The following is a 13,279-nucleotide window of genomic DNA, read 5'->3' as shown; positions in this document are numbered from 1 at the left end:
TGCCAACAGAATTGTATCCTATAATAAAGTGTTGAATATCTCACGATTCCTCAGAACGTGATCCTAAACATGCCTAATTATGCAAGGCTTCCTGAGGATCGACTTGTCATTCAGGCAACCTAGAAGGTTTGCACATCCCTAATTTGTGTTGACTTCTGCTTTGAAGTAGACCACAGGAAACTTGTCTTATGAAAATGCTGATGCTGGTCTAAATGTAGACATCCTGTCTGACTTTAAAGTCAAATGGCGGGTCTCACATGCAGAAAAAGACCAATGTGCATCATCCACACTGGTTTCCTCCTGCACATGCATAAACTGAAATGACAGCTGAACCTTTCATGACTGCTTCACCCTCTCTGCCATTAGCACCCTGTCAGAAAGTGTGCATAAAATCACAGTTGACCTCTTGCAAGGCCGTACCCTTACAGATGTGCCTGTGTATGCAGGAGCCGACCGCATCCGAAGAGGTCGATCTGATCGTGGAGAGTGTTTTGGCTGTGTTACTGCGGACCATCCTGGAAGTTGCTAACCGGCCCCAACCAGCAGGACCTACACTACGACCCCAAGTTCAAGACGTTACGGTAAGAAGAAACAAATAAAAAGAAGGCTTTACAAAGAACAGAAGCAAGAGTGAATTTTAAAAAGTGAAACGTGCAAAAAAGCATCAGAAAAAGACAGAAACAGGCCCCGAGAGCGAGGTAATTACAGCCCAGCAGTCACAGCGTTTTACACATCAAAGTCTCTCCACACAAACAGCATGTGAATTCTGGCAGCATTCCTGCAAGATGTGACGTATTCCCCAGCGCCCCAAGGCTTTTGTGGATGCAAACCTTACCGTACCTCTTTTCAACTCCGTTTTATTCACACATTTTCTCACATACTCAGATTTATTAAAGGTTTCATGAGGCGAATCAATATGGGAATTAAATATTCTGATGTATTTTTTTTAATTAAGTGTTATGCAAATGAATTTATATGAAAAATGTACTGCTAGACCCACATGAAATCTGCTTTTTTGATGTTTTTGTGCTGATTGTGGAGAAAATATATGTTAAAAATTCTGAATGTAAGTATTATATATACAAGTTGCTTTAAAGTGCACCTATTATGCAGTCTAATTGGAGTCTCCCACATGCATCCAAGGTCATAAAACACTTTAATTTTCTCATAATATACTTTGCAGCATCATCTCTTTTCTCACTGTGTGTGAAACGGTTTCAAATAGAACACAACTATTCTAAATACTGGTAGTAATAATATTTGTCAATATTATTGTTTTTACTGTATTGTTTTTATCAGATAACGTTTACGTGAAAGTGTTCAAATTAGTCAAAGTTATTCTAATTTTACCTACTATTTGTGCAAATTCAACTATGACTTTTTCGAAGTAAAGTTCAAATGAAATTATTCAAAATCACATTTATGTCAGAATCAATGAAATGAACACCAGTGGAGAGATTTATTGATTTTTCTGTATAAATACAGTACTGTGCAAAAGTCTTAGGCATGTTAATATCCCCACCCCAAAAAAGGTTTTAAGTCAGTTATTTATATCTTTTGCTGTAGTGTGTCAGTAGGAAATATCAGTTTACATTTCCAAACATTCTTTTTGCCATTAATTGTAATAATCCAGTTAGATTTGTATATGCACAAGGAGTCTGACAACAGCCGGTATGATCTGATCTCACCATCATCGAGTCCGTCTGTGATTACATGAAGAAACACAAAAAACTGAGACAGACTAAATCCAGAAGAACTGCGGGAACGTCTCCGAGACGCTTGAAGAAACCTTCCTGCAAAGCTACCTGAAAAACTATGCGCAAGTGTACCTCGACAAAAGCCGTTTTAAACGCAAAGGGTCGTTACACCATATATTGATTTGAATTAGTTAATAGAAGTTAAATCATAAATAAATTCAATTTATGATTTTATTTTTGAAAGCATTCTCACTTTACAGCATTTTATCACAAGTGCCAGTACTTTTCACAGTACTGTAGCTTTGCAGGAAGGTTTCTTCAAGCGTCTCGGAGACGTTCCCGCAGTTCTTCTGGATTTAGTCTGTCTCAGTTTTTTGTGTTTCTTCATGTAATCACAGACGGACTCGATGATGGTGAGATCAGATCATACCGGCTGTTGTCAGACTCCTTGTGCATACACAAATCTCACTGGATTATTACAATTAATGGCAAAAAGAATGTTTGGAAATGTAAACTGATATTTCCTACTGACACACTACAGCAAAAGATATAAATAACTGACTTAAAACCATTTTTGGGGACATTTTTGGGGTGGGGATATTAACATGCCTAAGACTTTTGCACAGTACTGTATGTCAAGGTTTTTTTTTTTTTTTTTTTTTTTTTACGTATAGCACATGTTGAATGTGTATTTTTTTCAGGGGGAGTTTGTCTCGTGTCTTTTGGCTCTGTTGAGGCATATGAAGGACAGACACTACCAGCAACTCCTGCAGAGGTTCACCAGTAAAGACGACCTGCGGGTGAGTCATTTATCAACTTTGTCTTATTGGCATCAGTTCTTTATACTCACTAAGAAACATGTGAAACATCCTCTTCTTCTCTCTCTCAGGACTTTCTCTTGCATATCTTCACTGTGTTTCGGATCCTGATAAGACCAGAGATGTTCCCCAAAGACTGGGCGGTCATGAGGCTCGTCACCAACAAGTTAGATGCTTCTTTCCTCGTCCAATTTTACATGGTGGTTTTTAGAGTCAAGGTCGTAACCATGTCTTGAACATTGAGGGGTGGGGGGGACAACATTTTTAGAAAGCATAAAGACATAGAAGACTGAAGGAAATTCTAGGTCTAATTCTACTTGGGAAATAATCATTTTGCATTAAAATATGCACACATGTACTTTAATTTGTATGCCTAATATGTCAATGTTTCTTGTCTCACGCCGAGTTAGGACTTGCATGAATCGCGTAAATTTTCAATTAAAAACATCAATGTTTGATAAAAAGTTGAGAGTAGTTTGCATCACTGGATGTTACCGTCAGTGGTTGTAACATTTCTATAGTAAAAGTTCGAATGTTTCGCTATTTCCATCTTACCTCACTCTCTTTCAACGTTAAACTGACGCTTCATGCTGGAGTTCACGCTCTGCTTCTGGGAACAGTAAACCCCACCTACTTTGATTTAATTGGCCATCTCAGTCATTTTAACATTGATGAGCATTGTTAGACTGCTGAGTCAGACTAGACAAAAAATTTAACTTTTCAAGATTTTTTTCATCCTAACAATATACAGAGAGCTGCGTAATTGAGTGCAGCAGAACAGTGCAATAACTTCAAATATTGGGGGGACAGTTTGGCAATTTCTAATTATTGGAGTGGACTTGTCCCTCTCCATTCCTGTAGTGGTTACGGCCCTTTTTAGAGTATTGAAATGTGATCTGATGTGTGATCATGTTTGATTTACAGCATCATCATCACCACTGTGCTCTACCTGTCAGATGCTTTAAGAAAAAACTTCCTCAGTGATAAGTTTGACTACAAGGTTTGTCCTCCGTCCGCTTCAGTTTGAATTCATCAGTAAAGCATCACAGTCCATCTGTTTATTTTCTCTGTGGCGCAGCCTCTAAACTCTCCGTTTCCATGTAGGTGTGGGATTCATACTTCTGCCTGTCTGTTATCTTCATCAACCAGCCCTGCCTTCAGCTCGAGACCTTCTCTGCATCAAAGAGGAAGAAAATCCTGGAAAAGTGAGTGCCTGCAACTTCTCTGAATTTTGATACTTCTCTACTATATACAGTAGTATGCCAAAAGTCGTACGTCAAATGAATAGTATGTCTGAATTTATAAGGCTATAATGGGTTTGAATTTTTTAGTTTTTGTTTCATTTACAATTTTTATTTGCGTATTTCAATTCTGGTTCTTCATCAAATGCAGTACATACTCGGACAGTACATGATTTCAGATGTGGCTCCAGTGTTTACGTTCTTCAGGAAGTCGGCCTACAAATGTCTCGGTTATATATCGAACACTAAACTGACATAGGACGGCTTATTTAAACAGCATTTTGCGCTTTGTTTGTGTTTAGGTACGGAGACATGCGTGTCATGATGGGGTGTGAGATTTTCAGCATGTGGCAGAATTTAGGTAGGACATTCCCAGTTATCCGAAAGCTTTACTCCTCCTCGTATGGGATACGAAAGTTTCTTGTCTTGCAGGAGAACACAAGCTGAACTTCATCCCAGCAATGATCGGCCCGTTCCTGGAGGTGACGCTGGTGCCTCAGCCGGACCTGAGGAACGTGATGATCCCGATCTTTCACGACATGATGGACTGGGAGCAGCGCAGAAGCGGCAACTTCAAACAGGTCACCCAGCGCCCCCTTCTGGTCACTTATAGGACATGCAGTTATCTGACTCAAGAGCATGTGAAATATATTTGACATCATTTTTATTTGTAATAGGTGGAGGCAAAACTTATCGACAAGCTGGACAGCCTCTTGTCAGAGGGAAAAGGAGATGAAACGTACAGAGAGCTCTTCAACAGCATGTGAGTGAGAGGACACACACACAAATAAACAGATAAGCAGGTGCAGTCCTTTGTGGGCTGAACGTTTATTGAGAAAATGTTAGATTAGAGCAAAGCAATGAGACGGTAAGTATTTATGCAGGTCAGATCTCACTCATCTGTGTGATAGTGAGTGGGCCAGCCTGTAATTGTGTTCATGTGTGGTTTTCCTGGCTGTGTGTTTGTGTGCGGCCGTGAAAAAGTGTTTGCTCCCCCTCATCTGAATTCAAATTTATGCACATTTTTAACATTGTATAAGGTCAGATTTCATTGAAGATTATGTTAGTGGTGGTAAAATGGACATATTAGTTTTTTAGTTTTTTTTTGGTGTTTAAAGTTGCAACTCTGCAATCTTCCATCTTTGAATAAAAATATGTAAGATGTATCTCATGTTTTTTTGTTCGTGAAGGGACACTTTTGTGCATATCATGATAATTGGTGTAAAAACCAAAAATCAAACACTTTTTTCACATTTCTGCTTTCTACTAACCATACTAACTAACTGTACTAGCTGAGTCTGAGTGTGGCTGTTGTTGACATTAATCTATTAATATGAATTTGTTTTGTTTATGCTGCTCTGGACTAGAATTCCTCTGTTCGGTCCATATCCTAGGTAAGATGATCAGTAATCACTGTTCTACGGGACAGCTGTGTGTCTGTGAGAGCGTGCAGGGCATGATGGGTCATATGGTGGGCAGCTGTATGACTCGTTGTCTGCTTCGTTTGTTTTCTCTGTCAGTCTGTTGAAGAAGATCGAAAGGGAGACGTGGAGAGAGAGCGGGATATCCCTCATAGCCACGGTCACACGGCTGATGGAGCGACTGCTGGACTACAGGTGACATGGAGCAGATGCACTCAGTTGGAGACTGTAGCTAGACAAAACGAAAATGCTGCGCATTGATTTGTGGAAATGTATATCAGTGCTCGAAATATATTGACTTCTTAATGCTATATTTGTGGGGGGAAAAAATCGACCTAACCTAAAGTTCTTCCCACGTTTAAAATGATTAAATTCTTCATTGTCAGATCAAGATGCATTTTTACACTAGTCACTACTTTTGGCATATGGATACAAATTACACTCTTTCTGTTGATTTACAGAGACTGTATGAAGTTGGGAGAAGTGGATGGGAAAAAAATTGGCTGCACAGTCAGTCTTCTGGTATGTAAAAAAAAACTAAAAAAAAAATCTTTAATGCCATTCTTTGTCACTTCATGTCGGTATTATTCACCCTGTACCTCCTGGTTTACACAAGCTGGTGGTCTGTTTTGTGAATAGTGTCAGTTTGGTGCTTAGTTCAAGGCTTGAGTGTTAACAAGGGAAGTGATTTAGCACTTTAATTCATGGTGGAAACACTAAAGTCTTTTCAATGCTGAGGGCTGTATTGAGGACGACGTAGTGCTGAAGTGATTTCTCTTCTCCAAGTCTCCTTCGTATGAATCCGTTCATAGCAACCAGAACGGCACTTAAAATAAGTGCTGAAAAAAGCACTTCATATCCACACTCCACCACTCTTTGTCTCTTTTCTGCAGAACTTCTACAAAACGGAGCTGAATAAAGAGGAAATGTACATCCGCTACATTCACAAGCTGTATGACCTGCATCTGAAAGCGCAGAATTACACAGGTACTTGAGCATGACATGAACTAGATGTAGTTCAGGGCTCCAGACTGCGACCAAATGGTTTGAGACAAAATTTTTCTTTCTGGTGTTACTAAACCAAATTTGCCCAACTGAGCTGCCTTTTCTGATGCATATGAGAAACATCAAATGACAAACGAAATGAAAGCGTAACAAAAATGTGCTACCCGTTTGAGCTGTGCTGCGTGGATCACTTATCAGCTCGAACCAATAATAGACAATTATAAACCATAGAAATCAGATCATTGGAAATTTTTTTTATTATTTATTAATTAATAAATGTATAAATGACCACTATAACCAGTAGATGGCAGCAGAGGAGCACTTATTGACTTGTTAGCCATTTCCATTCCCCCCGCATGTTTTGCTTTTAATTTATATTTAGATATTATTAAATCCCTATAATAAAACAAATCATCAAGAAATACATTTTTGTCAAAGTTTGACACTTTTTGTACTGAAGTATGAAAAGTCAAGAAGTCTCACGAAAAACAAGAACTTCAAATTGCAAAGAATTACACAGAAAGCAAGTAAAGAGCACTCCTTTTATTATCACCGAAGTGCAGTATGATACTATAGAACAACAGTGGTACATTTAATAAGAGTAGAATATTAAAATGTTATTGTTGTTGTTACATTTTTTTTATCTGCATCTCAACTTAAGCTCAGTGCTTTACTGTTTATTTTCTAAGAAATGAACTTAATATTATTAGTAACTGCACTTATTAATGCAAAACAATAGTAATTTATGATTAAATTGCCTTTGTGATTAACAACTCACTCACTTCAGCGCTTCCATCTGTTGAACTTGATGGCACTGCTCTCAAATGTTACTGTGGAGCCCTGTAGTTTGAGGCTACGGTTATCGGATATATTATCATCATGTATTTCTGTGTGTGCAGAGGCCTCATATACACTTCTGCTGTACGACGAGCTGCTGGAATGGTCCGAGAGACCACTGCGGGAGTTTCTGAGTTACCCTATGCAGAGCGAGTGGCAGAGGAAGGAGTACCTGCATCTCACCATCATCCAGAACTTCGACCGTGGAAAGGTCTGAATTTTCTGCTGTCTCCCCCTGTTTTTGTTTCACGTTTCCAGGCCCCTTTGGTTTCTCCTCACGTGGCTCCTCTCAGCCCACTATCAAATTATCAAGGGTGATTGTGTGCCAAGTAGTTATCCTTTTTGACTAAGTGGTACCTCAATCACTTACTCACTTGATGAGAATACAAATCAGTGCGTTTGTTGTCTGCTCTCCTCATGGCTGGAGCCATCTGTTGTACTGGTGGATTTAGATGGCAATGGGACTGAAACGAATCCACTTATGAAACGAAATGCCTCAGAGAATACATGGATATTTGACAGATGACATGGACAGTTTTTTAGACGATATATGTCGCAGTTAAAAGCATAAATTAATACAATAGACACTGCATCATCACATTTAAAAGTACATATATATATATGATACACATTTTATTTTATTTTTTTTCTACTACATATTTTATGCTTAATATATACAGTATATGCAATATTTGTACTTTTTCAAATTTAATATAATTTAATTGATCAATGTTGGGCCAGACATTGAAGAAGAGCAGCCAGCAAATCTTTTACATTTGACTATGTCCTCGGTCCTCAAAGTGTTGATGATGCTCTAGTGACTCCTACTGTTGAATTATCAAACTGCATGTGAATTAAAGTACACCTCTCTACCCCCTCAGTGTTGGGAGAATGGCATCATCCTGTGCAGAGAGTTAGCGGACCAGTACGAATCCTACTACGATTACAGAAACCTCAGCAAAATGAGGGTGAGTTACAACTCGTTATGTGATATGACAGTTCTTTGCATTTTGCCAGTTTTTAAAGGGGTTATATCATGAAAAGCAGTCTCGTTAACATAAGACAGCCTACATTTACATGTCATTTGGCAACTTTAGGGTATTTGCATAACATAAAGGTACAACAAACTTTTTTTCAATTCAAATTTTCTGAGAAAATCATTCACAATTAATTAAATAAATGTTTTAGTGCAAGAAACTTCCACTTTCAGTTGAATAAACGCTACAAATGTGTAGAATATGGCTCTTTTAACTGAATATCCAGATATGTACTTAGCATAATTGTTGCTAATAATATGCTTTCAAATCACAGATGATGGAAGCTTCATTTTACGATAAAATAATGGACCAACAGCGGCTGGAGCCAGAGTTCTTCAGAGTGGGCTTCTACGGCAAGAAATTCCCCTTCTTTCTACGGGTATGTGTCATCCTGACACCCTGCAGTATATTAGACGTCACTGTCAGTAACTCTGAAGTCCACTTGGTGTCAGTATTAACCAGAACGTGTGTTGTACAGAATAAGGAGTTTGTGTGCCGTGGTCATGACTACGAGCGTCTGGAGGCGTTCCAGCAGCGCATGCTCAATGAGTTCCCTCATGCCATCGCAATGCAACACGCCAACCAGCCTGACCAGACCATCTACCAGGCTGAAGCCCAGTGTATCCTCCAAATATCTCTTGTCTTTCCCAGTCACTCACACACTAGCATGCCAAAGAGTCTTACACCTGCAGGCTTACATTTGTTCACTTGCATTGTATAGATGTTGTCCTAATTCCTCGTTAGTCACATCCATTTACCCTTATTAACTCATTTTACTATTAGCCGTATGCATGCATTTGTCACCATTATTACTATTGCACATACTTAGAGTTACAAATTTGAACAATCCCCTAACACAAAGTATTACACTTTAGTGTGCACAGACTGTTTCCATTCAGTAAATCTGGCAGAATCCTGATGATTTAGGCAGTTTATGCATAAAATTTGGAGTTTAAATTCCATTTGGGGTGAATTAAATTAGCATTTGGATGCAAATGTGACACCCTAACTTGTGTAAAATAGATTTCATGATGAGGATGTTAGTAATAATTCTTAATAGCACACTAACGATAACTATTACAAATGTAGTGTATAAGTTATCATTTTCTATACACAAAAGTGGTTTTCAATATGCTATTTTCTATAATACAGTGCCGTAACAGTGTCAGGATGAAAGCACTACAACTTGGTTTTTCAGAACAAGCACAAGGCCAGAGCTTACCCACTTTAAAAACACGTCCACGTGGCTGAAAATCGATCCCCAGAACACACATCAGGCGTAGAGACGGCGGGTCACAGGAGAGCGTTTGCTCAGTTGATGAGACATGTACCTGTAGGCCAGGCGCTCAGTGAATATGTGACGTCCTCTTCAGCACAATTAGAGCAGACAGGGCCGGTCAAACTACATGAGCACAGCGTTTTGTTATCCAAGCCAGCGATTAATCATTGGCCTTCTTTGACGTCTGGCCTGTTTGATTCATATTTATGTGCTGATGAGACCTCATGTCTGTAAGGCACAAGATGTTGGATATTTAAACATTTGTGGAGGATGATTTCCTACTGTACTGTCTGCATTTGGACTGGGTGTGAAATAGGTGATACCACAGCAAAGTCTGTGTCATTTAAGTTAAGTTTCATTAAGTTCATTTAAGTTTAAGTTTCATTTAAGTTATACAGTATATCATCTCAAATCAAACATCATATGTCATATCATATCATTATAGTAATGTTATTCAAATGAGTTTGTGTTCAAACGACACGTTGCTTGTTCCTTGACCAACCTTCATGCAGATCTGCAAATCTATGCTGTCACACCAATCCCAGACAGCCAGGACGTCCTGCAGCGGGACGGCGTTCCCGACAACATCAAGAGCTTCTATAAGGTCAACCACATCTGGAGGTTTCGCTACGACCGGCCGTTTCACAAGGGCACCAAAGACAAAGAGAACGAGTTTAAGGTGAGTTCTGTCATCACTTAGTTCTTTCATCATTTATTAACCTTTATATCATTATAAATCTGTATGGCTGTCTTTCTGCTGTGGAACACAAAAGGAGACGTTTTGAAGAATGTGCTGGTTGCTGTTTTCCTTGCAGTTTCCATTAATGCTTAATAAAGCTTTGAAATAAGAAACAAAACCACCATAAAGGTACCATTAAAGTTGCTTATATGACTATATTCCAATTGTTCTGAAGTCATGTAAGAGCTTTGTGTGATAAACAGACCTCTAGTGAACTGCAGCAAACTGATGAATCAGAGAGTTGAACTCAAGAACTGTATCATTTTTTAATACCAGTTTTTTTTTACATCACTACATGAACTCTCATGAATGTACCAAGGAAATCTGGGCCGCTTGCAAATAGATTCAGTGAATAACAACTTAAATTTCCATCTGGGCCTGGTTCCCCAAAACGTTCTTATCGCTAAGTAGTTCTTAACCTATTCCTTAACCTCTCTCTTAACGTTATGTCTCCCGACACGTTTGTACGCTAAGTATATCTTCTGTAAGTCACCCTTTCATAAGGTTGGTCTGGACCACTCTTAGCTTTACCTTATCACTGTTGCAGGTCTATACGAATATAATTCTGAAGTTTTAATGCACCCAGACAGTGTTCAATTAGGCTAAATCAAGTGTTTTCATGCAAAGAATAAAATTGTCATTACACTGATTGTTGTTAGAATTTTAATTATATTATTATATTATATTATTAATTTTATAAAAGAGCGCTTTTAAAGGCCAGTGAAAGCATAGGCTACTGCCAGTTAAGATCTATTCGGACGCTAAAATTGTTTCTCATGGGCTCGTCCGGTATTTTAAACATTTACAGGGGTAAGTCGGTGATTTTAGTGCCATCCGAATCCATAATATCAGTGTTTTTCTCACCCAACCCGCGTAAAAATCCCCGGCCAAATTAGTACCTACTGTTTTTTGACAAACAGGTCGTGTGGTAATTTAATTGCCGTCTGAATCCACATCTCTAAGTTTCCAATAAGAGATTCAAAATTCACTGTTTAAATCCTTTTTGATCACTGCCGAGCACCGTACGTAAGATGTACACTTTTATTACTGAAATGCTGGAAAGTATTTCCAAGAACAATATTTCATCGCAGCTCCACCTCAGCGAACAAAAATGGGAAAGAGATGAAAGCACGTAAAATTTTTGAAAAGGTTATTGTGGCAGCAATATATCTTACAATTTTAAAATATGTAGGCTAGGCTATTATAGTTTGGATTGTTTTTTATAATATCCAATGGTCCTAATAAATGTAATTTCAACTATTTCTGAAGTGCTTCTTTTATAAAGAACACCGCTTTCTCACATAAACAGCCACTGCACGAGAGAATAATTGATTCTCGAGCCATCGATACCAATTCAGCAGCATCGCCACGGACAGCACCCGGTAACGTCGCACGTAAGAAGGTATATCTTAAGCAGCTTTCTAAGGTATAGTTTGGGGGAACACGCTTAGGAACATAAACAACTTTGGTAAGATATATCTTTCGAGTCTTCTTAGCGCGCTAAGAGTGAGCGTTATCGGGGAACCGGGCCCTGATTCTTACACAAAGCTATTTTTTGACTTTTTAAAGGACAAGTTCGGTATTTTACACATAAAGCCCTGTTTACAGATCGTTTCTGATGAAATAGAACGGTTAAGATTTAACTTTTGACAGATGCTGCTGTCGCGAGAATTTTAGGTTTATTTCGCTTCCCACCCCCCCTCAAGAATGGTAGTCTATGTGCACTGGAACAATCCTTCCTAAAACGCATTAAACTTTCATTTAAAAAGAGATGAAACTCACCGAGTGGTCAGGGGTGTTCACTGATATGCTCATACAAAAATCGCTGCAAAAGATGCTTTCCAACAGGTGTTTTACCATTCGTTGTAAAACTGTGGATCTATTTTTCCAAACGCCTCACACCCGTAGATTCTTCCGTTGAGAGCTTGAATAATAGACTCTCCAGCCCAGTTGGTGGCGATAATGCACCTTTGCCAATTGCAAGCAAACTGCTGGCATTTCACTGAATACACAGAAGAAGCAGAAGAAGAAGCGGCGGAGTAATACCGTACCTCACACAGCACATTCAATACAAGTCAATGGAGTTGGACAAAAACTATGATAAAACCTGTTGGAAAGCATATTTTGCAGCGATTTTTGTATGAGCATATCAGTGAACACCCCTGACCACTCGGTGAGTTTCATCTCTTTTTAAATGAAAGTTTAATGCGTTTTAGGAAGGATTGTTCCAGTGCACATAGACTACCATTCTTGAGGGGGGAGGGGAAAGCGAAATAAACCTAAAATTCTCGGGACAGCAGCATCTGTCAAAAGTTTAATCTTAACCGTTCTATTTCATCAGAAACGATCTGTAAACAGGGCTTTAAGTGTAAAATACCGAACTTGTCCTTTAATGTTTGTAATTTAGTGCACAAATCGTCATATGAACCAGTTTTATGGTGCCGTCCATCTGAAGCATAAATGCTTCTGTCTACGTTCATTGTAAATGCACGAGCAAAAATGACCATTACATTCAAAATGCGTGGATGGTAGAAAAAAGTCATGAGGGTGAGTACATAATGTGAAAGTTTTTCATTCTGGGGTGGATTATTCCGTCTTTTTGTTCTCATCTCTTGCGTTTCATTCTTCTTCTTCTCTCTTGTGAATTCATTCCTTCACTTCGTCTGGCGGCCATTGTGTGTGTGTGTGTGTGTGTAGAGCTCAGGTGTTCTCTTACATGCTGCATTATTCACAGCCTCGGTCCAGAGAGGCTAATTAAAGTTTTAGGAGCTGAGAGACCCGCTCCTTCCAAATATCATTTCCCTTCCCCTCTCACTCAATATATTCAGCCCAGACAATCACAGCCTCGCCGTGGATTCGATCCACCGCAGGGTTAGATTTCCCCCGACCTCCGGTGGTTACCGTGTTTGAAATAAACTGTTTAGCCTGCCAGATATTATATTTTCAGAGACACCGGGGGTACTCACCACCCCGGTCCACTTACCGCTTAGTAATAATGTCTGAAAATCTCATTTAGAGGTAAACTTCGGCTGAGACGCTATCCAGATGATACGATTATATTGGACTGAGGTGGTTTTGAATATCACAATCAAGCATCTGAAGTTCTTACAGAGCTTCCTCCGTTATACATGCGCCAGCTCAGGTTAATTCTCAGGCTGTGCTGGATGGGAAATGAATTTATGAATGTGAAATTTAATATGTGGAG

The 13,279-nt window shown here is 39.1% G+C and overlaps 1 protein-coding gene across 3 annotated transcripts in view; it reads left to right on the top strand.

Annotated features, from left to right (window-relative positions):
• The window catches only part of dock4b (dedicator of cytokinesis 4b), an 86,687-nt gene that overhangs the window by 56,328 nt on the left and 17,080 nt on the right, over positions 1-13,279 (top strand). For 2 of the 3 annotated variants that reach the window (XM_079868419.1, XM_079868417.1), the window contains exons 25-41: positions 447-581; positions 2,399-2,497; positions 2,587-2,681; positions 3,440-3,515; positions 3,620-3,720; positions 4,059-4,117; positions 4,189-4,337; positions 4,434-4,519; positions 5,124-5,150; positions 5,277-5,372; positions 5,639-5,699; positions 6,071-6,164; positions 7,082-7,230; positions 7,901-7,987; positions 8,331-8,435; positions 8,535-8,676; positions 9,848-10,014. In XM_079868419.1, coding sequence (XP_079724545.1) covers positions 447-581; positions 2,399-2,497; positions 2,587-2,681; positions 3,440-3,515; positions 3,620-3,720; positions 4,059-4,117; positions 4,189-4,337; positions 4,434-4,519; positions 5,124-5,150; positions 5,277-5,372; positions 5,639-5,699; positions 6,071-6,164; positions 7,082-7,230; positions 7,901-7,987; positions 8,331-8,435; positions 8,535-8,676; positions 9,848-10,014 — 1,728 coding nt within the window. The remainder of the gene's footprint in view (positions 1-446; positions 582-2,398; positions 2,498-2,586; positions 2,682-3,439; positions 3,516-3,619; positions 3,721-4,058; positions 4,118-4,188; positions 4,338-4,433; positions 4,520-5,123; positions 5,151-5,276; positions 5,373-5,638; positions 5,700-6,070; positions 6,165-7,081; positions 7,231-7,900; positions 7,988-8,330; positions 8,436-8,534; positions 8,677-9,847; positions 10,015-13,279) is intronic. The other variant, XM_079868418.1, reaches the window with a different exon arrangement.

This window comes from Squalius cephalus (assembly GCF_949319135.1).
Source record: "Squalius cephalus genome assembly, chromosome: 4".
Classification (NCBI taxonomy): Eukaryota; Metazoa; Chordata; class Actinopteri; order Cypriniformes; family Leuciscidae; genus Squalius; species Squalius cephalus.
This window is presented reverse-complemented; position numbering and strand designations above follow the sequence as displayed.